The 25,158-nt window shown below is 39.4% G+C and overlaps 1 protein-coding gene across 26 annotated transcripts in view; it reads left to right on the forward strand.

The window, feature by feature from the left end:
• LOC121946484 (rap1 GTPase-activating protein 1) overlaps positions 1-25,158 on the forward strand; it is an 80,671-nt gene that overhangs the window by 48,896 nt on the left and 6,617 nt on the right. For 11 of the 26 annotated variants that reach the window (XM_088081915.1, XM_088081922.1, XM_088081923.1 and 8 more), the window contains 17 exons: positions 497-590; positions 8,348-8,383; positions 9,749-9,796; positions 10,281-10,319; positions 10,470-10,661; positions 11,906-12,009; positions 12,452-12,530; positions 12,624-12,677; positions 13,643-13,726; positions 15,775-15,875; positions 16,024-16,153; positions 18,026-18,181; positions 18,267-18,338; positions 18,441-18,527; positions 18,621-18,761; positions 20,969-21,094; positions 23,895-23,972. In XM_088081915.1, coding sequence (XP_087938041.1) covers positions 8,366-8,383; positions 9,749-9,796; positions 10,281-10,319; positions 10,470-10,661; positions 11,906-12,009; positions 12,452-12,530; positions 12,624-12,677; positions 13,643-13,726; positions 15,775-15,875; positions 16,024-16,153; positions 18,026-18,181; positions 18,267-18,338; positions 18,441-18,527; positions 18,621-18,761; positions 20,969-21,094; positions 23,895-23,972 — 1,509 coding nt within the window. In that variant the 5' untranslated portion in view covers positions 497-590; positions 8,348-8,365. The other 15 variants (XM_042491058.2, XM_088081911.1, XM_088081910.1 and 12 more) reach the window with 7 other exon arrangements.

The following is a 25,158-nucleotide window of genomic DNA, read 5'->3' on the forward strand; positions in this document are numbered from 1 at the left end:
ATGATTCCCAGTGAGAAAATAAAGAATGGCTATAATTCTTGAAGTAATTCATAGAAGTCTTGACCTCAATTATGTTCTTTACTTTTTACACTGTTATCAGTGCCGGATGTAACAATGTCGCTGATTGGAAGACGTGCTACTGGTTGTTAAAAATTTGCGGTCCTATCTTGTGTGTCTCAAAATGATGCAATTTCTTTAAAGCACGTCAAAATTTACCACTTTGTGTGATTCACTTTCTAGAGATATAAAGAAAAAAACAACAGATCAGCAACACAGAAAATGATTAGGATTAATAAATCCTAACCTTGATAACAAGAAAACATCAGTCTGGGCTTAAGGCCAATGCAGCACCTCAGACCACCAGTCCAACTACATCTGCTGCTAAATTAAACCAGCAACATCTCCTGAGGCATTCCCTTTTGTTGTCCTCTTTTCTTGATCTCAAACTGAGTGACCTTTTCTGACTGAATGCACTCATGCATCTGTCTGATTGTAGGAAGCAAGATGGGAGTGACCCCCGGATTTCTGCAACACTAGAGCCCCAGCTGTTCCAGCCGTCACTCCCGTACACCAGCTCGCCATTCCACAAGGTAGGAGGAAAACAAAGGGGGCGGGGCTGAGTTTACACTTTGACCCCTGACCTTATCTGGTGGACCTCTGGGTGACCTTTTTATCTATGATCTTTGTTAGGTGTCTCTGCTCATCTTGTCTCTACACCTGCTTCTGTCTGGATACACTCGCTTGGTGCTTCTGTCTGTAATAAATCTGTCGGGACTGTATTAGACTTTCTGCTTGCAGTGTCACTTTGCTTTTTATTCTTGTCTTCTTTTGTTTAACTTGTGTAATTAGAGAGTACAGAGCTCCGCGTATGGGATGAATATCCTCGCCTCATTCAGTTAATACAAATCTATTTATAGAAGGAATTTGTCAGCTCGATGACGACAATTTCTCAATCCAAGCCTAACAAGTCTGATGCCATCAAAGAAAACAGAGTACAGCTGTCTGAGCAATTGTCATTTTTTAAATCAAAAGTCAAACCTCCTCGCCCCCACCATCGTGGGGGATGTGTCACCGAATTGGACAGTTATTGATGTTTAATGTTGTGTCGTGTGAGGTTCAATTGTCATCCAGTGGTGTTTATGCCATTCTAAGCAAGGCCAGTTTTACTTCAGTATCATTTAAAAGTAATCATCAATTTTTGATAGATTTTTTTTTTATAACAGGAAGCTAAAAATGTGCTGATTTCTGCTCTTTTTTTCGAAACATGCAATACATTGTCTGCCACATTCATTGCAAGCTTTACTGCAAGAGGGTCTCATTCAGTTTCTCTCCGGTTCACTTAACAATTGTTTAGCATTTATGAATCATCTTAGGTTGACCGAATGTTCTTCCATTCAGAGGAAAAAAGACTAAGGCCTGACCCCATTTCTTATTTTTACCCCTACCCGTTGTTTTCGAGTGCCACTCTTCCCTATGGAACAAAATTATAAGATGTAGGGGTTGAAATCTTCCCTTATAAAATAGAAAAATCCTTCGACCGTGATATGTTATTAGTAGTTGTTGATGCGGGCGTTTACACAAACAAACACCATGAGTATTGCCAGATATTGTTAGTATGCCACCTCTGCTGTGGTGATTCTTCTTGAGTTGGCTGTAGACTGCCTTAGGAATGAGTCCTAAAAGCCGGAAAATGAGTGAGCATTTTACCACTCCTGGTTCCCTCATCTCAAAGACAATGAGTTTTTTGAATTGGGTTTTTGGTTAGATGCCTGAAATAAGGTCTGTGGTTAACTTAATCTCAAGAGACTTTCATGTTTTGTTCTACAACATAAACTACATCAGTATATGCCCCTCCTGAATTTTGAATCGTTTCTGTGTCTATAATGGGCAGTGGCTAACAAGTGGCACATGAGACAACAGAACGTCATCACGCCAAACATGGCTTTACAGCCTTGTTGTGGTGGCGACAATAAAGTAATGTGACTATGGTGTAGTTTGTTTATAAAACTTTAGGTTTTTATCTCTGGCGATTGCATTTACGCTTCAAAAATTATAAAAGTAATAAAGATTATCTTGCTGAATAAAATGTGTAAATATCATAAACATTTGTTTGCCACAGAGCTAATTTTCCTGCAGCAATGCAAAATGCAATGGAAAAATCCTGTTGTCTTTGACAAGGTAACCAAGGCAATGCTAACCTCCACATAAGCCAACAGAAAAATGTCACCCCTGGAGAACAATTTTGCAATTCTTAAACTTGAGTTTAAGAATTGATCAAACAAGAATGACAAAGAATTCTGCTTTAATACAAAGCCACTAGCAGCACTCTGTAGGCTAACATAATGTTAGCAGCCTGAGCTCATACCTTGCAAGTGTGCACAGATGAGGTGCAGCAACTTCACTGTAGTGTGACTGTAGTTAAATTTCAGGCATCATATGCCATCAAAGGGGGAAAATGTGACATAGAATTATTTAAAAATGCAGGGCTGTCATGTAGCCTACAAATTAGCAATAACAATATAATGCTTGATAGCTACTTAATTAGCTACTCAGACATTGGCAGAGGCTGCTGGTGATTTCTTTTGTTATGCTTTTTATAAAAAAGACCATAACACATTGCAACAACATTAAACAAAGATTACAGAATAGTTATCAGAATTTTAAATCTTTATAAACAGAGAAAATACATCCATAGGTTTTTTGTTGCCTGTGTGGCCATCTTACCGATAATTTTGCATTACACTCAGTTTGAAGTGAGCCTTTGAAAAACCTCAGTTTGTAGAGACATGTAGCTCTGAGACTTCTCTCTACCCCTCTATCCCAAGAAGAATCGGGTCACCCTACCCCAGACATAAATGTGCAAAACAGAGGAGTAGAGGCGAGAGTTGTTTTGAGATTGGGCCTAAATTTCTGTGATTGCAACAGCAGAGTATAAAGGGCAGAAAGTGAAGAAATCATCTCACTATATCTATTTAGATCGTCACAGTACCTATCATATCCATCTTCCTGTCAGAATCTTCATGCCCACCTCTTGGCACATCTTAGACACGACTGACTGACGTGATAAACCTGCCAGGGATATTTTGGGAAGTGAACAAAGCTGAGCTCAGTGGTGATTAAAAGTGGATACAGTCTCGCTCCCGTCGGATTGGTTTCATGAGGTCTCTCACACTTTGGATGGGGCTTACGCTTCTCGCAATCTGACTTGATCTGAGTAGAGCAGCGGGAGTGGGAAGAGAAAGGGATTAAAGAAGAATTTGGAGGTTTGGTGTTTAACAGTCACTCCTGATCCCTGCAGCACACGCCATCTGTAGGTGCTGCAGACTTACTAGTTACAATTAGTCAGACATGAGGAGAGGATTTTTTGAGCCTTTGGGTGTCTATAGATTTGCATGCAGCCACTGAAGGCACCAGTGAAGGTATTCCAGACCTGACTTATAGTATTTCCTCAATTTTTACTTCATATTAGGAGGAAAAACAGACAAAGAAATGCATCACATGTGGGTTTGTAACTGGATAGAAAGAATAACCTTGTTTTCATACACTCTAAAGGGTGGCAGCTGTAGTTGCTGCAGTTATATTTCATATTTGATCTCTGTAACCCCATTTTCTGTAACCATCTCTGATTTTGTATTCAGGAGAAGGAAAGTATATTTTTTAGGACATTAAGGGATGGCATGGTAGTGTGATGCACTGTAGTATAATAAGGGCTTAGTGGGGCAAGACTCAGAGGAGTGTATCACTTTAATCAGAGCCCTGTGAAAACCAGGTCAATCTGCAATTAACCCCACCAGGTCTTATGGTCACTGCCTAATTCAAAGTACACTGCTATATTCAGAGGTGGAATGTGACCAAGTACATTTATTCCAAAAGGCACTTGTACTTTACTTAAGTGTTTCCATTTTATGTGACTTTATACCTCAATTAAATTTTGGAAGCCAATATTGCACTTTTTACTACTTATTACTGGATAGTTGTTAGTAGCTTACATATTAATGCATCACTAAACTGACTGACTTCTGGTTTCACATGTGAAATAAACAACGGGCTCTCGTGTAAAAGTACTACAGAAGTTCCTCCGGACATCAGCAAATGCCGTTGCCTGGGATGTCTCATACTGCCGCTAAAGGGTGCCTTGTACTGTTAAAGACTTTTACTTGTAACAGAGTATCAAAACAAGACAGTCCTGAGATATTCCCCAAGCTTAACCAAATAGGTTTAAAACAACACACTTAAAACAACAGCTCCAGGACACACACATGTCCATACTGTCCAATGCTCTTGGACAGTGTAGCTTTGCAAGCTACCGATTATTTGTATATTGTAAAGAATTTGAACAGCAAAACAGCCCCAGGGAGGAGCCTAGTTTAGTTAACTAAAGCTACGTAGAAAAGTAGATCTACTATGTAAAAAAAATGATAAAACCTTTTTTATGTATTAAACTGACAATGTAAATGTGATTCTAAATTATTTAAAAAATGTACAATAATGTAACAGGCAGTGGCAAAAAAAAAGGTACCAAACTGAGTCTGTTGCATCTAAGTGCCCATGCATGCATAAACCATTAAATAAATCAATCAACAAATAAAAAATAAATAAGCAAGCAGTTCTTTCCTTTTACAGCCCAAAATTGGTTGCGGTTTCAGTAGTGAACTACACAAAAAATGGTCAAAACAGTTATTAAACTACATGAATTACAATGCAAATACTGTATGAATGTAGTCCAACTGCCAGCAAGCTCCTGCAATATGTAGTTAAACTATTACTTTAATTACATTTCGTTTACATCTCCCCAACACTGTTAATGGTAAATTTAATGCAGATATTTTTTCTGTTGTTTAACCATACGACGCATTTTACTTAGAAGTTATACCAATGAGACCAAAGTCCTACAACCCTCCATCGACTTGTGATGACAATAAGATCCTAAACAACTGTAATTAACTAGAATTTAGAACCAGACATATTGTGCATCAGTTACAAGACCCTACATAACTCTGATATTCTTTACAATTTTGGAGCAGGTCAAAGTTACATTGAGCTCAGTAAAGGTGGAAAAAGTTGCACCTGAAAAGTCTGGAACAGAGAGGAGGTCTTTTCACATTTAATTTGCCTCTTGTCATAATGACAAGCCTATTAGCTCTCATTATGAAGGATCTCGGCACTAACACCTGCGCTGTATGCCAGCCTGGCTCCCTGTGGATCCAACACCTCCTCCGCTCTGGTCATCTCTGCAAAATGTTTTTTTCTGCTAAAATTACATATCTGGTTGCTTTTTGTCTCCACTTTGTTCATTTAGATTCTTTTAAAACTTTTGTTTCCTTTACATTTTATTTTACACATTATTTTATTCACAGCTGATGATTTTTTTATTTTATATTCTGTTATTTATTATTGTTATTTTTGTAACATTATTTTATATTTTTGGGAGTGTAGTGGAATGGTTTCTCTTTGAATAGTTTTTTTTCTGACATGAAGAGATGGATTCCACCTTAAGCCACCTGTCATTCTGAGTCATGATAAGGGTGATAAGGAAAGAGGTGGATGATATTTCCAACACTGCACCATCACACAGTGACAGAGAAGGATCAGCAGAGGACAAGACACCTCTAGTGTCAGTCAGAGGATTACTGCTCTAAACTTTGAGCAGCAGCCTTTGCATGCAACCTTAGACACACACTGGTCGATGATGTTGTATGTTTAGAGCACACAGTTGGGAGAGCCCATGGATCTCGTCTTCACCTTGGTGTGATCCACCTCTCTGTCAGTCATGGCTGCGGTCTGCAGGGATGCAGCTTTACTTTGGGTGTCACGGTGGGACTCAGTCAGCTGTCTACGATTTGACAAAGGCACAGCAGCCAGAGAGCGAGTTTAATCCGAACCTGTTGAAGTCAGTCGAGAAACATCTTTTGAAGCTGCGGGACTCTGGTTTGAAGAAAGTCAAAAATGGCTAAAAATAATAACATCCACTTCAGTGCTTCAATGGTGACAAAGGCACACTGGAAGAAACCCAGCCATGTAAGTAGCTTTACTTTAGAAACATGCTGGATTGGAAACATAATGGCATGTAGAGGGAGTTTGCCAGGATTTTCAGCAGAGGCTTGGACAATTGCATCTCCAAACTGAGATTAAGGCTGCAAATACAAAAGCTTGACAGTTTATGTTGGGTGTTTTTTGAAGTTAAGAGCTAAAAAAACATATTTGTAAGGGAAAGTTTCTATTTTTTTTTATCAGGTGTTTCTCTTAGTGTAAACGGGCAGATAGCATTAAATGACCATGCTTTTTTTTTTGGGCTGTATTTCACTTTTTTAAGTCCAAAGATGATATGTAGCTCACCACTACAGCTTCTCTTGTTCTAATCTCTAGTTAACATTGTAGAGGCTGGGGTTATTTACTTTCAGGGTTTGTGGCAGACTATTGTTTGCACATGGTGGAGGACTTTACTCATACTCACACTGAAAGCTAAGATGGGATTGCTCTGTACACAAACGGGTTGACTATGTCAGGCTTTACTGGCTGAACCTTTCAGCCTTCACTTTAGTACTCCGCACAGACGTTTCCATGGACTGTTGTTATTCAGCGTTTTTTTGCAGGAGTTACAGTCATCACGCTCAACCGATTCGTGTTTCTTATGTGAAGATTTAAAGAACAATACCAGCAGCTATGGTTGGAACCTAAAGAGTTAGGCATGTGTTTAATGTGGAAAAGCCGGTTTGTCACTCATGGCTGTGTAATAGTGTGAGAAACCACAAGGGAGAGGCGAGACATCACACGCTTCAATCAGGTAAATTAATAATAATCATTATTATAATTATAAGCCTAAACTCGGGCAGTGCTGCAACAGCTGATAGAAAATTTGTGCTTTATTAACTCTATAACGCCCATTGTAGCACTGAGTAATGGGCCAGTTTCAGTGAATGAATGTTCAATATTTCAGAGATGTTCCAAGCAATTAACCATAATGTTCTGTTTGGGGTCTTGGAGGCCCGTGCACTCTTTAACAGCTTAAAAATAGTTATTACAAGAGGTGTGAGAAAACATTGTGATTTGTGATAACACACTGACAAAAAACACTTTTTGTAATTTTTTTATTGATAGTTTACATGCAGGTTTATGGTAGTGGCTCATTTTATGTTGTGTTTAAAGCCTAGACTGCTGAATCCTTCAGTGTTGCATTTTATCTTCTGCCATTTGACTCCTCCGGTCCATCAACACATCACTAGCATAAACATAAGGAACACTGACCTATAAAGAAGGCAGAGTGATAAAGGGTGCACTGCTAGCATTGATAGTTATCCTAAAATTAGATTTATAAAATCACAATATATATAGCAAAATTTTGAATAATAACCGCTGTGTCATTATATGTGTCATATTGCCAGATTCTTTCCAATACACACCTTTAGTTAATCCTGTCTATCACCTTAGTATGTCATGAAGGTTCCTAATTTTATGCAAATTGCTGATGAATTAATTGTTTCAGAGATGCACTACAAAAGATCATAGAGACCCCCAGCTGTAAAACCTGATTGAATACAGACAATTTCAATTATGCTGTTTATCTGTGGTTTGTTTGACTTTTAATGCTGCACTATTAATTCCAAATTCCAAATCAGTTTGTCCGAAATAAGGAAAAATTACAAAAAGATCAATAAATATATAAAAATATTTGCACTTTGCAAGTGTCTTTGCACAAACTTCAAGCACTGTGATATAGGAGAAAAGGTAGGTTACTATTCTTATATATTCAAATACAAATACAGAGATGTATTTTCACATAGGAACATGTGCATCACATTTACATGACAGGTGACAGTTATGTTACATAATTTGCTAACATGCAATATATGTCGTCTATCTTGTGTTTATAGATATTAAAACTCACCTGGAAGTTAACTTTAAACTCTGTTCAGAACAGGTGGACCTCAGCCTCTTGTGGGCGAAATGAGTATTACAACAAAAAACACTGCCAGAACCTTTTTTTTTCACAGATGAAAAAAAAGGAACTTAGAAAAATGATCATTGCAGAACTTGTTTATTCTCCTGTTTTGCAGATGAAAGCAAACAAACAAACAAAAATCTTATCCTGGCCAAACCTTTTTCTCATCTGTTTTGAACCATAAACAAAAGAAAATAAAATTTGAATCAGGCTTAGGGGAATGGATCACCAGATTTTTTTTCCTACTTGCCTCTCAGAGCCTCTATACTGGACGAACAAGCTCCACATTATAAGTAATAAACTGAGCTGAATTCAAACTGTCAGACTCACTGCTGTAAAAACCAATTAAACCTCAGTAGCAGCCAACAAATGAACTTAAAACATGTCATCTCACTCTCCTCTCTCCAGACCCCAGATTTATTTGAAATGCTTGAAAAAATGCAGGTAAGACGTCACGTCGATTTTCGTGTTCTGTCTCGGCTTTCTAAACTCTACTCACAAAGCAACTAACCAGTGAGCGTGTCTCTTTCTAATACTGCAGCACTTTGGCCGTCTCCTCGGCTACAATACTTCTGTACATGATAAGGGGACTGAGTCTGGTGGTTTGAGAGGAGATTTGTCAGAGCATTATATGTGTTTCTCAGCTGTTAACATTCTGGTTGTAACACCGGCTGACAGCTCTGTAAGCTCATTATCTCACCTTGAAAAATGTCTCCTGGTTTCTGACAGCTTTGAGGGGATGTTTATTTTAAAGGGTAACTTCAGTATTTTTCATCCTGGACCTCATGTTTTTGTGTGTGCATGAATTATGGGAACAACAATTTTTGCAGTGTTGAGTAACAGGGCTGCAAGCGGCAGCTGCAGATCACTCACTCTCACTCATTACTGGACACATTTGTAAAATTTGTTGTTCCCATTAGTCACTTAAAAACAAAAATATGAAAAAATAGCTTCCAGGTTAAAAATACAGAAGTTACACTTTAATCATACAATCCTGCACATTATGGGCGAGGAGTTTCATGATAGAGCTTATCAGGTCTTTGTGTATGTGTGGTCACTGTTTTCAAAATCATGAAATAAATTACAGTCATAATAGCTTTCAGTGGCTTTGTCTGTGGAGAACTGAATATTTTAAAACTAAATATTCCTCTTTAGCAGGTATTGTGATGCAGAACTGTGCTTTTTTATCCACAGTCAGACAATATATAGATGTGATGTATCGTCTTCTGTTACTCCAGGCGCCATCACCTAGCCCATATTTAGCATCACTGCATCTCTTTCTCTGCGTTTGTGCGTCCTCTCTTTCACACACCTCAGGTCCAGTGGGTGTTTTTTAAGTGTAGAAGTGTCACTCAGCTCTGCATCTTTTTAATCCCTGAGGTCTTATTACCACACTTCCTCTGTGTGCTAACAGACGTTTCAGTCACTCCCAAATGTCTGCTCTTTAGCATCCTTTAATTGTGTTTCGGTATCTGCTCTTTGTGTGTCAGTGTGTGTATATGTGTGTGTGTGTGTGTAACGTATCTCTTTCTGTATCTTTCCATCTGTCCCTCACTGACTTTGCTTGGTTGCCTGCTGCATATCTCTTGGGAAAACTGTGCCATTATGTAACAGGGTTGATATTCTCTTAGTTTGTTTTATTGTGCTCTTTCAGGACATGATTATTATGTAAACTGTTCTGTATGTATAAGCAACAACAATGTTTGAATGTAGATATTTGTGTTGACTTTTTTAAAAAGCAGCCTGTGTGTGTTGATGACTGGGCGTTTTCTCTCTCTGGTTTTCTTATCGCACTCTCTCCTTTTGTAGGGCAACAGGATGGATGAGCAGAGATGCACCTTTCCTCCCCCACTCAAGGTATGACTCTCAGTGTAGAGACACGGTGTTATTCACATGACGCGGTCATTGTCTAGCGACTTCCTCCACCATATCTTGCTCTGCCAGACAGGCTGATCACTTCAGTACACGGTAGCACAATATTATTCATAATGCAGTCAAATGCTCTCAAGCCTTGCCATCATTTTTATACCAACAGAGCTGGTTTGGATTCAGAATCATATAATATTCAGTTCTAATACTCAGACCTGCAGAAAGAAATTGTGAAATGTTAGCAACAAAGAATCTAACAGGATATGTAATTAAGTACTTTAAATCATAAATGTGCCAAATAATGACAATGCTTTGATCAAGCAATGCATTGATTCCTATGTAACTGATTTTCATTGCATAACAGTTATGCAATTACTCTGAATCAGTGTCCTTCTGGATTACAGAGTTGGACAGCATGGTTATTTTTATTCTTTGATGAGAAAACAAAGCCTTTTTTCCCTTTATTTTTCAGACTGAGGAGGACTACATTCCTTACCCAAGTGTCCATGAGGTGAGATATTGATATGCCACAGAAGCACTTCTCACTATTAGTGCTTGTGTATCACTGAGACGTCACCTCAGTTTCATTCTTGTCCTAAAATGGCTTTTATAGTTGTGCTGTTCTGTTTCTCAATCCTTGTTCTTTCGCATTTTGTGGCAGGTGTTGGGCAGAAAAAGTCCTTTTCCTCTCATCCTCCTGCCGCAGTTTGGGGGTTACTGGATTGAAGGGACAAACCATGAGTTAGGTGACACAGCGGACACAGAACAGCCGCCACCTCTGTCCCCGAACACCCGCACCAAGCTGGAATGTAACACGACAGCTACGCTCTTCCGGAAACACTTCCTGGGCAAGGTTAGCTACAACAAAAAAAATCCTTTTTAAATTATATATATATATATATATATATATGTGTATATACATATATACATATATATGTATATATATATGTGTGTGTGTGTGTGTGTGTGTGTGTGTGTGTGTGTGTGTGTGTGTGTGTATGATGTATGTCACTGCTTGATAGATCGGAGTGAAAATATGGAAGCCCATATACCACCATCGTGATAAAAATATAATCCTGTAAATCATAATCAAAATAATTTGAAACTTTATGAGAGTAACAACTTAGTAGAATTTTCATTTCAAGATATTATGTCAGTATTCTGAGAAACTCAGCATTTGCCCCCCCCAAAAAAAGGGTGAAAAGTTACAAGAAAACTGCGTTTTTTTGTTTTTTTTCATATTTCGTAATAATTCTCTCTCTTTTAAAAATGTTTTCATGTTTTTGAAAGAAATCAGACCAATTTGCTCAAAGATTTAAATGCTTGTGAAAGGCATCTTAATAATATGTCCAAATTTCAAAGGGTTAATCACACTGGCAAAAATGTGTGTTTTCTCCCCAGAATCTGCATGCAGTCATCGTGTGTGTTGTTCGCTCTCCATTGCTGATTAGTTAAGCATATTAGATCTCTTTCCCATCTAAGCTGAGGCTGTGCGTCTTCATCTTTTTCCTCCTTTTAATTAGATTTTTCAGATTAGTTAGCTGATAGTTTTTCCCTTGTTCAGTTTCTGTGTTCGCAATCATGCAATTAAACATAATGAAAGGAACATCAGAGAGTCTAATTTATTTAGCAGTAAGGACAGTTTTACACATTCTTTAAAAGACGTGATCGGAGACTGCCTTCAGATTCAAGTCATCCTCATGAAGGCCTTTATCATAACAGCTTCCTTCCATCTCAAATGAGCCTCATTACTCTCATGGAAGATTTCACAATCAATTTCACTTCTTGCTCATTACAGTAATGAAATGAATAAGCAGTAAGCGTATCCCGGTAGAATAAACCACTAACAGCGACCAGCCTCCCTGTTTGACACCTCATACACTGTTGCTAATGAAGATGCATTAGGCTTTGCCACCTGTTCTTATGCATGCATAATATGAGCAAATGCGATCAGCCTGTAGTAGAAGAACAACAGCAGGAGAAAAGGTGCTCAGATTGGAGGGATGTTGGTAATGCTGGAGTGCATATACACGTGTCACGCACGAGCTTGTGATTATGACAGATACAAATGGCCGTATCCTTTTTCTGTGCCCTCAGGAACACTTTAATTACTATTCAGTGGACAGTGCTCTTGGACATCTGGTGTTCTCGCTAAAGTACGATGTGATTGGTGACCAGGAACATCTCCGTCTAATGCTCAGGTAATGCTCATTATGCATACATGGTGCTGTACAATGTTGGTTTATTTAGAGAGGAGAATAAATCAGCACTTCTGAAGCAATGATAGCATTTGCACTTTCATGATCAAGTAAAGGTCTGTGCTGAATAATCCACTTTCTTTTATTCCTAAATGTCCAGTATTGACGGGATAAACACATCCTACCAGCACGGGTGTTATCGTTAGAGTCATAAAGCCGGAGAGAGCGTCAACAGTGCTGTCATTTCCACAGCAGAGTAACAGATGGACTATTTAGGCCAGCGAGTGGGTGGGGATGGAGGGAGGGAGAGACGGCAGAGAGAGGCGAGAGTGAGCAAGTTTGATGATAGTCCATACCGGATCATCTCTTTCCCATCTGATAGGTTCTTCTGAGAAATGTTGCATCATGGTATATGGCTTTACTGGTTGTTTTCTGACATCACCAGGACCAAGCTGAAAACCTACCATGATGTGATCCCCATTTCCTGTCTGACGGAGTTTCCCAATGTGGTCCAAATGGCCAAAGTAAGAAGAGTTGTTTGTGCAGAGAATTATCTGCTGTGAAACTGCCCGACTATGATCTAACATTTTTCCTTTTTCTTTTTTCCTAATTTAAAGCTTGTCTGTGAAGAGGTCAACGTGGATCGTTTTTTTCCTGTCCTTTATCCAAAAGTAAGATCTGGTTTGATTTGTTTTGTTGCAGCTGCTGTATGTGTCTTTTCCAGTCACAGACATTTGATGAATTAAAGGATTGGGCTGCAATTTGTCTTACTCAGACTGTTGAAGCTTCATATTAGCTTCAGATTAACTTTTACATTTGTATGCCTCCGCACCAGCTGTGGCAGGAGGCATTATGTTCTCAATTTGTCCTTCTGTTCATCCCTTCCATTCTTATGAATGCTATAGCTCAGGAACACTTGAATTTCTTCAGATTTGGCATAAATGTCCACTTAGACTCAATGATAACCTGATTTTATTTTGGTGGTCAAAAGTCAAGGAGTTTGTGTCTTTGCATCCATCCTTTTCTTGTGAGCACATCATCTCAATAACACTTTGAGAAAATTTCCTCAAATTTGGCACAATGTCCACACTGACACAAGAATGAACTCATAAGAATTAAGTGGATGAAGGTCAAAGGTCACTGTGCCCTAACAAAACATGTTTTTGATCATAATACAAGAATTCATACGTTAATTATAACATCTCACAATGTCTCATAGGACAAAATGATGAAGTGCTGACATTTTCTATTTAAATTGTCAAAGGCCATCTTTATTGAGAGATCTTAATGTTATGCAAAAATACAGCTTAACTCAGGAATAAAAGGGGAGACATTTGGTCATATACAGAATTTGTGACACTAATCGTGGGGGCCCAACTTGAAATTTTTTGAGATTTTCATGAAGCATCCATGTTTTCACAGACATGGATGTAAACTGTAAGTGCAAACTAACTGGTGAGTGTAAACATACAACCACGAGGTGGTAATTCTAGTTGCACAAGAGGGAGATTGTGGATTTAGTGTCCCATCACCGACATTGTTGACAGGAGATCTCTTACCAGCCAGTAAAAACAGGAGGGCTCATAACAGCAAACAAAACCTGACCTGAACTTATCTGTTTTTTATTTTTCAACAGGCTTCAAGACTTATTGTCACCTTCGATGAACATGTGATAAGCAACAATTTCAAGTTTGGGGTCATTTATCAAAAGTTTGGACAGGTGAGTTGTGAAGTCTGAATTTAAACTAACTAAAGAAAAATGCCTTTTTTTAGTTATAGGTGGTTGTGTGGAATTGCATGCATTATTTATATTCATTGTATTCAGTGCATGAACATTGAGAATGTACAATACATTGTAATTTGTGATTTCCTCAAGGATGCTGATTATGCTCGGTCCTCCTCGGTCCCGATTATGGCTTTCAGCCCAGTTACTGTGGCTGTCTTCTCATTGTCTGAGGCAATCACAGCCCTCTTGTTTATTATGTTGGGGGCAGAGGAGCTATTGAATGATCTGCTGAGGGCACTTGTACCTTTGAGTGGAGACCTCAGTACGTAGAGATCTGCATTGGTGATTCCTTAAAGCCTTGCCGTTGTTAAAATCAAACATTTCCTCATACAAGATAAGATATCAAACATTTGTATAATATCTTACAAAGACCTGCCATGATATCTTGAGAATTAATGCCTATATGAAAAAAGTTGAGCATGGGTATAGGCTTCACAATATGTTACATTACGCTGTGTTACGGTACTTTACACCATGTTATGTTACGCTCCGTTACATTATGCTGCATTGTATGATGTGACTCAACATTATGTTACGCTGTGTGACATTACACCGCATGATGTTATGTGATGCTTCACTGCCTCACATTACATTTAGATGTGAAGATGTGATTTGACGATATGACATGATAATAAAACATAGATAACTTAAAAATAATATAACGTTAACTTTTGGTATCACACGGGGCACAAACCCCTCTCTCCTGGGTCAAAATCCTGTGTTTGTTTGACCCATCTGCCCTGCTATCTTTCTCCCACATGGATATATAAAGAGAACTCTATACAGCATTGGAGGTGGGGTCTCGCTCATTTCTATGAAAAATGCTCAGTGGTGCATGAAGCCAAAAAAGTTTGACTTTTTGTGTAAACCTTCCACAAGTTTTGGCATCGTTAGACTCGTAGAGCAAGTACGCGAGAGACTTTCGCCTGCCAATGTCAAACTTATGCAAAAGCTCTTCACTAACTTGAAATGATTTTAATCTTGTGGCTCTGGTAGATTTTAGAATTGTAACCAGACTGTATAGATCAAATCCCAATTAAGAAATAGGTCATTTTGCCCAATGACATCACATGATGGATGTTGTAATTCCATGATTTGGCCCCTTATGTTGATTTCAAAGCCCAGAGCTATTGCTGAGCTTCTTGTTCTCCCTATGTCTTCTTTGTCACTCTTTGTACTGCATGACCTTATGTTTTCCTTTGCTCTCTTCATATGAGGGAGGGCAGCCTGCAAATGCACAGGTCACATGACCACAGCCTCCTGGCTCACGATTATATATGAATTATTCTGCATTATGTTTTGTAGGTGTAAGAACAAACAGTGAATGAGAACAGCCTGTTTAAATATGTTGTTGAATACATTGTAACACAAAGGCAATGAAGGCCCTCTTAGTCTCTGGACACACTATCCGCGTGCTAAGTGGAGAAGGACATAATGCTTAAGTAGGCATACTGCATGCAGGAAACAAAAGATAAATACTCAATGAACAACAAAAACTTCTTGTCAAGTGTGTTTCAGTGTGTAGTTGAGAAAAGCTTGCTCACATCACTGCTCCACTTGCTGTCAGTAGTTAATCAACTGTCCGTCACAGCTGATCGTTATCACACCAGCCTGTCTATAAACCTTTTGTTATAAAAACCCTTGCAATTGATCTGAAATGCAAATGCAAACACTTCCTGGATACACTTCACTTCCCCACATCCTGTTATTGACCCTAATGAGTTGCTGCAGTAAAAACACCTTATATGAAATACTCAAAGGCACTCAACCATGCAAATCTTACCTCTTGTGATCATTTTTCATTTTGCTTCTCAGAAATTGTCCTTTTTTTCTAATGCAGACATAAGTGCTGCTATTACTGGACACTAACGTTGTAGTGTAAAATACACAGTCCACAATACAAATCATCCTCAGTACTGCTGCTGAAATCAGCTTTTCCTCCAAGCCTTGATGTTTATGAGAGTTTTTTTTATTGGGTACAGACTTCAGAGGAAGAGCTGTTTGGCAACAGTGAAGAGAGTCCTGCCTTTGTAGAATTCCTGGAATTTCTAGGAGAGAAAATTGAGCTGCACAACTTTAAAGGGTAAGGATCTAACTCTGGCTTGAAGTCAATATTTATATATATACTCTACAGTCCAAGCACAATTTACAGTGTATTAAGCTTGCTACATAAATGATGGTCATGGCACTGCAGTGAATATCTTGTTAGACATGCTTCTGTGTGCTCGCAGTTTCCGTGGAGGGTTAGACGTGACTCATGGGCAGACTGGCACTGAATCCGTCTACTGCAACTACCGCAACAAAGAGGTCATGTTCCATGTGTCCACAAAACTGCCTTACACAGATGGGGACACCCAGCAGGTACTGTAATCCAATACCAGGCTAACACACCTTCCATGATTCACTGCAAGCAGTCAGACAGGTTACCTCTGGTGATTGTAGTACCATATTTTTCATGTACCTCACTGTTGTGCCAAACACCCGCAGCATATATTTGCAAGAACCCACTGCTAGTAAACATGAATCACTTTAAATTTATGCTTTAGCGTCTGCATATGTGAGCTGCACTCCTCCCTCACTGTGATTTAAAGCACATTGGTCACACGGCTGAGTCCGCCTCCCTCTACGCCTCACATATTTCACACAAACACTGATTAATTAGCACAAGTTCTCACACCATTTGCTGTCGTGGTTTGTACAAACACAGATGAGGCGAGGTCTATATGCTCAGTCTCCCCAGCAGTAGTGGGTGTTGGGCATCGGTGCTTGTTCAGGTTGTCATGAGGAGAAACAGCAGTCCCTGGTGGTGGTTCACAAACGTAAATATAGTCTGTTGTGAGATGGGGAAAGAAGAATTAAGAGTGAGAGCTTATTTGTAATTATGTGTGCTTTCTACAGTCTATTAACTGCACAAATAAGGGCTAAATTATTCAATAAGAAAACTAATAGTCATTTAATTGGCTTTATTAAAATCAAATCCTTTCCTACACTGCCAGTCAGTAGTTTCACATAATTTATTAGCTGTTCATTTGGAAATATGCTGGACTTGCCAGCTTTGTGTTGTCATTATTGTTAAAAAAAAAAGAAGTCTTCTTTGAATCAGACTGGGCTTTATCAACAATTAGTAGGAACCACAGCAAAGGGTTTTTTGTTACTTATTGTCTTCCAAATTCAATTCCAGGGAGCAATACAATAAATGTGTCTTCATAATTTCGGCTCTCCTGAAACCTGCAGATAACAAATGGCATTTACTCATCATCCAGTGCCTGGCATCAGCATTCTTTCATCCTAAAATAATTGTCTTGCATAGCTTGCATTAATTTACCTCTCAATTAATTTGTCATTTAAAAGAAACTTTGGTATTTTCCAACCTGGACCCTATTGTCTCAGGTTTTTGTGTCCAAGTGAGACACTGTCCAGTATAGGTTAGTTAGGGGTTAGATAGTGGGTTAGGAGGGTGCGCTCATTCTTATGAACAGCTTAATTTTGAACAATCATGAACATTACAATGTTTAGCAAAAATTACCGAAAAAGTCCTTATGTCATTTTCTTGTTGATTCCTTGGTCATTTAGTTCGTTTACATGCCTTTTTTGATGTACATTTTTAATTGTTTTTGATGCAATCTCCGGAGGCAATATGTTTTCAGGTTTTCAGAACTCCTTGAGGGATTTTCTTCAATTTTGGCACAAACGTTCACTCAGACTCAATAAAGAACTAATAAGATTTTGATGGTCTAAGGTCAAACATCTGATTTTAACCAGAAACTGCCCTGAATACACAATAATCAAACCCACTAAGAAACATTAATTAAAGTGAGTATATTTCCAGCATATCTAACTGGGTGAATTAAGGGTGTATTTAAACTTAACCAGAGTTGGCGATAGTTAAAACAGTGCACAGTTAAACTAAGACAATTTTATTGAGTTTTATTTTCTTTCTGTTGACTTTGAGTGCAGTGTGCTTTACTGTGTTAAATTACTGATATTTATATGTAGTTTGGTGGGTTTTACAAAATTGATTTCGTGGCTGTCTGTGGTTAAACAAAAAGGATCTTTGTGACAAAAAGGTTTCGCCGCTGCTGGCTGCAGCACTTTTGCTCAGTACTGTGCCACTTTCAAAAATTGTTGTTCCCATTGGTCACCTAGACACAAAAACATGAGAAAATAAGGTCCAGACTGAAAAATACCAAAGTCACCCTATATGTTGCAATATATGTGGCTGGTGTGTTGCAGTTGCAGAGAAAGAGGCACATAGGAAACGACATTGTGGCCATCTTATTTCAAGAGGAAAACACTCCCTTTGTACCGGACATGATTGCCTCCAACTTTCTCCATGCCTACATTGTGGTCCAAGTGGTCAACACCTGCACTGACAATGTTCTCTACAAGGTAATTTATCCCCCTCACTGTGTAAGATGACTTTGCCTTCTGTGATTAACACTTTATTAAACTTTATCTTACTTCTAATTCTAAGGTGTCAGTGACGGCTCGGGATGATGTACCTTTCTTTGGCCCGGCCCTCCCAAACCCTGCTGTCTTTAAAAAAGTAAGAGACAATTTGTAGACTTGGAATACCAAATGCTCTGGCCAGTTTATCATCAGTTAGTTTCCAACATGATGACTTTTCTCTTTGCTCCTCTCTTCCCAGGGCCCTGAATTCCATGAATTCCTTTTTACTAAACTCATCAATGCAGAGTACGCCTGCTACAAAGCTGAGAAATTTGCCAAACTAGAGGTGAGTTGTAGAAAAGCAATTAAAACATTTCTGGCATGTTGAAAATATCCTTTGTTTCATGTCCTTCTTTGTCTATGTATGTGTGTGTATAAGGAACGAACAAGGTCGGCCTTGTTAGAGACCCTTTATGAGGAGCTCCATGTGAACAGTCAGGCCATGATGGGTGTCGGAGGAGATGACGACAAACTGGAAAACGGGAGTGCAGGAGGAGGGGGCTTCTTTGAGTCCTTTAAGGTAACTGGAGAGGCAGCAGCAGAGGTCGGAGCTTCAAAGTGACAGCTTCACTTTCTGCAACTCTCTGCTTCAAAAAAAAAAAAAAGTGAAAAAATACCCAATAAGCTAAAACAGGTTTAAATGAACAAAGTCAAGTCTTACTTGTTATTTTATAAATTCTATATTTCAGTTATAATACTAAGACAGGAACGCTGTTATTTAAACTGACAGCAGTTTTAAAGGCACCATTCGCCCCTAAATCAAAATACAGATTTTTCCTCATACCTGTAGTGCTATTTTATAATCAACATTGTTTTGGTGAGTTGCTGACTGTTGGAGATATCAGCTTATAAGGTGTCTTCCTTCTCACCAATATAGTGGAACTAGATGGCACTTAGCTTGCGGTGCTCAAAGCACCACAATGATTCATTTGAAAAACTCAACAGTAATGTCTCTTTCTAGAAATCATGACTCGGTTACTCAAGATAATCCACAAACCTTGTTGTGAGCAGTTTCATGTAGAAACTATTTTCTTTCTACAAAACTTCATCCGCCAGCTGTATCACTGCGCAGATGAAAGCATGTGTATCAACTGCTAGCTCACCAAGCTAAAAAATGTCAAAGCTCAGCTTAGGAGGACGCTTTTAATGTTACATATCCGGCTGTCATGAGCAGGAGCTGGTTGGCAGGTGGAGTTCAGTAGAAAGAAAATAGTTCCTTAATGAAAACTAGTCACACCGAGGTTTTTTGATTATTTTGAGGAACCAGGTCATGATTCTTTTGAGTTTGTCAGTGTAATTTCATGGCATACCATAAGTCGAGCGCCATGTCGTTCCATTATACAGGGGAGAGGGCAGACATCTCTACAACTTTACATCTTTAACACTCAGCAACTCACACCAAGACAATTGAGGTTGAAAATTAGACACTTAGACGCCACAAGCTTAGACTTATTTCCTTTACAGAAGTAGTTTGACACTTTGTGAAGTATGTCAATTTGCTTCTTTGTTGAAGCGGTTAGCTTTGCTTAGCATAAAGACTTAAAACAGGGGAAAACAGCTAGCCTAGCTCAGAGCCAGACTATTTCCTCAGAAAGAAGAATGCACATTACTTCCGGTAAAACCACAAATTTTATTTTCACACTTCAGAAGCAAAAATATGCACGCACATCCAATCCAAACTTGGAGCAGGTCCCGAACCAAAGATAAAGTAAGAAGTAAAAAAGCAAAAAAATGTTTCACACACTGCAGGGCTATAATTGACCATTAGTGGTCCCATTACCTAAATTTTGTTGTTTTCAAACAGTTAGGCTTACTTTCTCCCCTGAGCTTTATGCTAAGCTAAGAGAACCTGCAGCAGACACATTTGAAAACGCGCTTTTGATCTTCTCATCTATTTTTCAGCCGGAAAGCAAACAAGCTAATTTCTCAAAATGTCAAATTATACCTTTAAGCCTTATTATTAGACTATAGCATCATTGTTAGTGCACAGTAACAGTATAAAATTGGCATCTATAGTAGCCAGTTTTTGTATCAGCTGTCAGATGTGCCTTGTGTGGATGTAAAAGAGGCTGTCTTCTCTCTCAGGATCATTCTTATCTAAATGTAAGCTGTGGGGCTGTAATGGTTTATCAGTCTCCTTCAATCTCTGTTAATTTGAAAGAAGGGAAGCTCTGCTGCTCTGTCCTGCAGGAACACACCACTCTTGGCTTCCCAGCTTTTCTTCCTCATGCCTCCTTGCTGTTTTGTGCTGCTGTGCTCTCTGCATGCTCCAGCGTTCACTCACTAGTCCCTTTTTTTATATGATCCTGCCAGTCATGACAGGAGAGCGAATGGGTAGATTTCTTTCATCATCAGATGCCTTTGCTTCTCCACTCTGCCTGCAAAGAGTGGTACTGGGCCTTAAACCTCTCCTGGCTGCGTTTAAACTGAGTGTGGTCGGACATCTGCGAGCCACTTGGTGCTTCTACTTCCCCTCTCCTGTCTTACCACCTATCTAGCATAATGACTCATCTGAACGCCCCTCCAGGCATTAAAGCTTAGCAGTGTTCTCTGTCGCTTCCTTGTCTGTCAGGATTAGCATCAGGACAGCGCTCTGCCTGTAGTGGTCAGTGTTCAGAGACAGCCCTGAGGCTCCTCTCAGCCTGTAACGCTGCACAGCGATGCCGAGGGGGTCAAGGGGGTCAGCGCCATCTGAATGTATCTCCTCCTCCTCGTCTCTCTCTGTAGCGGGTGATCCGCAGCAGGAGCCAGTCTATGGATGCCATGGGTGTTACTCTCAAGAAGCCACACACATTCTCCACTAGCAGCAGCTTTAACCACGAGCCCGCAGAGAGCCCCAAATTCCCAGGGATAGTAAGTACAGACCCACTCTCGGGTGAGGCGAGTCTCGCTCCCTTTAACTCCCCCCAGCAGTTCGACTAGAGTTCATGCGCCCTCCTCCCTCACTTGCCTGCTGCACTAATTTCTCACAGAGGAAGACTTGAGTGAAGCATTTATGCCACGGGTCTTAAACCTGACTCTCACATTGCATCGGTTTCACTTTGTCTGGCACACAAAATGGACTGACTGGACACCCATAGACTTGAATGCTTCAAGGACACATGGTGAATTTCTCCCCGGGGTTAAAGCTGCTTCTAATACTTGCTGTTTTACCTGTGTTCTCATTGTTTAAATCCCCGTGCATCTGCAATGTTCACAAGTGCTCACTTGAATTCTAATGAATGTGGGATGAGCCCTGTGTGTGTGTGTGTGTATGTGTATGTGTATATGTGTGCACATTGGGGCCAGAGAAAGAGTGTGAATTTTATTTTTTAATGTTGATTATGAACAAATATTTGTGTCATCAGGTGAAAACCTTGTATCTCCAAAGGGAAACTCTCTGCATTTTGTTCTTAAGTATTCTAGTATTTAATTGGCTCTGTAAACGCTGCAAAAAGTTGAATATTAAACAACAATGTTTTACTTCAGAGAGATGCTTACCAAACAACAACATGCATTTAAATTGTTGCTACAAGGTCTTCACTTAAAGGAATACTTCAACCACCAAATGACCATTCAGATATACCCAATACCCAGTCAGATACCAATACCCAAATGTTTTGGGCCCCCCAATGGCCACTCATATTAGCACATTTTGAATTGACAACTAGAAACCCCTTAAACTTACCATAAATGCACCATACAGTGCAATGCCACTGTCCCAAAAGACCCCTAAGTGGGGTCCCTTCTTGCTACCATATGACAGCTGGACCCTGTTAGGACAGGGCCTCATTGGGCCTCTTTACCTGGGGGCCCCCCACAGTCTAGGATAGCCACTGAGAGTTTAATTTTTCAAGTTGCATGCGCAGTATTTCCTTAACACATGCATTTTTTGGCTAAAAACCCTTAAACTAAACTGAAAGTGAATTTTCTATGCTATCTTCAAAGCCAGACTCCACTGACAAAATCTGAAATTTTACATCACTTAACACCGAAGCTGCTGTTTGTAACAGTCTTGATTGGTTGTTTGTTGGTGTTATTGTGTGACTCTGGTGAATCTTAAACCCTTTAAAACACTACAGTCACAAAGTAACAAAAAAAAACAACTAACTCGAGGCAACGGTAGAGCAGTAGCTCCTGTGTTCAGTGAGGTAAAATCATTGTTTTTGAGTATGGGTTTGAAGAGACCATAGATTGAATTTTATTTTCAGTTCAGTTTTAAGGTTGTAGCGAAAATTTGGGAAAGTTTGGGAAGCACTGAGCATACGACTGGATAAGGAGATGAGTTGTGTAAGAGTTTAGCCCATTCTTATTCTAAACTCGTAAAATAGCATTGCTCTGTCAGCGCTCTTGGCGTACAGATGTCATGCCAAAAGCCACCTTCTGCATCCACATGCAATGTGCATGGGTGGCATCACTTGACAAACACCACCGACGGAACCGGTTGCATACGCATGAAACGCCAAAGGACAGTGTCAGGTAATAACACTGCCGGTAACCACGTAACATAAGGAGTGGGAGTGCGCTTATAGGGCAGGCGGGTGGGTCCCACAAACAACCGATTTTCATGCAGGAGTATAGAGTTTGCTTCCTGTGTGGATGTGTGTGTGTTTTTTTTTCTGCACCTCACCATGTGCCTGTTTTGCCTAAACCTAACCATCCGTGACTTTGTTGCCTAATCCAAATCACCATGACAGTCTGCCCTGTTGTATAAACATAAGGATCCTGCTGAACCACACGCATTTGTTGACATCATCATAACGGCATCCTGGTCGATGCAGAAGAATACCTAAAATGTCATAGGTAGATGCTAAAGGTCTTTGACAGAGCGGCACCATGTGACAAGTTCGGAGTGGAAATGTGTTGTATGGATATTTTGATATTGTTTTGCCATTGTTAAACACAGACCCCTATGACTTGAATTAAACAAGAATTTGGACCCTCCTTTCACCATGGAGGCATGCAAGAAAAGCAAACTTTTCTTCATAAATTCAACATAACACGAGTTGAGTAACTGATATACAAATAGTTATTTGGGGGTTGAAGTATTCCTTTAACAGTGACTATGCATATGGTTGCTTGTCTAATATATACTGTATATTTGGGGCGGCTGAGGGTATGGTATTTTTTATGGAACTTCTCCCATTTGTATGGAAAGTAAAAATCAAAATTAAACAGACACCAACATTAAAACTGTATTTCCATATCACATTTAAGATTGCCTTTCAAAATAACTAACCATTCTTATTAACCAACACTCTATATTAATGAATATAACACAAGCTTGCTTTTTGCCCATAACTCTGTCTTGTTGTGGAAACCTAATGTATAACATGCTGTATGTCCTCCTCTGCTGTTTTTATCTCCTCTCCATCCTCTTTTTCGCAGGCATATGGCTCACATAACTGACTCATCACTTCTCTCTCCCATTCAGCTGCCTGTGTTGCATCCATGGAGCCAAAAATGTCCCTCTTTGTATTCTCCAGTTAACACATGCTTTGTATTTTCTTTATGACTGACTGCATGGAATCTCATATATATTTGTATATATCTCATGTTCTCTCTTCCTCCCCTCCCTTTTTACCCTCCTCTCTTCTTTTGTCATCTGTCCTCATCACATCTCTCTCTGTCTCTCCCTCTCTTTCTCTGTATCTCCTCTTCCTGTGTGGCTCAGTCATTGCTTGTCCCAGGCAAAAGTCCCAGTAAATATGGACGCCGAGGCAGTGCCATAGGGATAGGAACAGTAGAAGAGGTTCATGTCTAATTCTAACTACTCTCTAACGACTCGTTTCTCCTCTTTGCTCCTTTTTTTTGTCTGCATGGCTCCACTGCATCATTGCCAAACACTTTTCTCTGTACATTTCTGTATTCAGCATAGTATGCATTGTGTGTTACAGACAGGATTTAATTGCATAAAGAGCATAATCTCAATCTGTGATAGAACAAACATAGATATAGATATTCTCCTCCACATTTTCTCATTAATTGATCCGTTAATCATTTCCAATCTTTGTGATTTTACATAGACTACCATCTGAAAATCATATAAAGAAACAGTGTGTACGATTTAGGGAGATTTAGTGGCATCTTGTGGGAAGAATGGCGAATTGCAACCACCTGAAACTTCTCCCAGTTAGAATTCCTTCAGTGTTAATTGTTCAGGAGGTTTTTACTGGGAGCTGTATTGTCCGCAGAGGTGTCTTCCTCTCCTAAACAAACAGACCAGGTGATAAAACCAGTAAAAACACGAAATCAAATTGTCTCAAGTTACAAATTAGTGTTTTTCCTATGCTGTTTGGCACATCACAGATAGGCCACTATAGCCCAGAATCTGTCGATGTACCCACTTATTTTCTCTGATAACTTAATGTGAGCTCACCTTTTTTTCTGATCCACACGTTCTGGATGTTTTTACCTTGAGTCAAATTATTTGCAGAGGTTTCCTCCTCTCCAAAACAAACTGACCCGGTGATTTAAACTGCCCAAAACTCTGAAAAAAGAAGTTTCATGGAGAGGGACTGGTAGCCCAGCACCTGCTAATATGTGTGTGTATTTTCTCTGATATTTTAAGAACATGGCATTCAAGAGGTTTTTACCAGGAGCGTAGAGAACTGACCTTGTGATTTAAACCAGTAAAAACACTGAATAAACAAAAAAATCTGATCCTCTATTGGCAGTGAGGGGCAGCTCACTATGATGGCAGATGAAAAAATGCAAATTTCTTCATCTACAGCTGGTGTTTCATTTGTCAGTTTTGAGCTACTGCAGAAACATGGCGTTGCAACATGGCAATTTCTTTAATCGAGGACATGCTCCCTATGTAGATACCCCATTCTGAAGTAACGAATTCAACACAAGGATTCTTATGCTAAGGGGATTATACACTAAAGAAAACGTACTATATTACTATATTGTATTCAGTTTCTGCCAATATTCCC

This window comes from Plectropomus leopardus, chromosome 9 (genome assembly GCF_026936395.1).
Source record: "Plectropomus leopardus strain MGB_pleo_1.0 chromosome 9, ASM2693639v1, whole genome shotgun sequence".
Taxonomy (NCBI): domain Eukaryota; kingdom Metazoa; phylum Chordata; class Actinopteri; order Perciformes; family Serranidae; genus Plectropomus; species Plectropomus leopardus.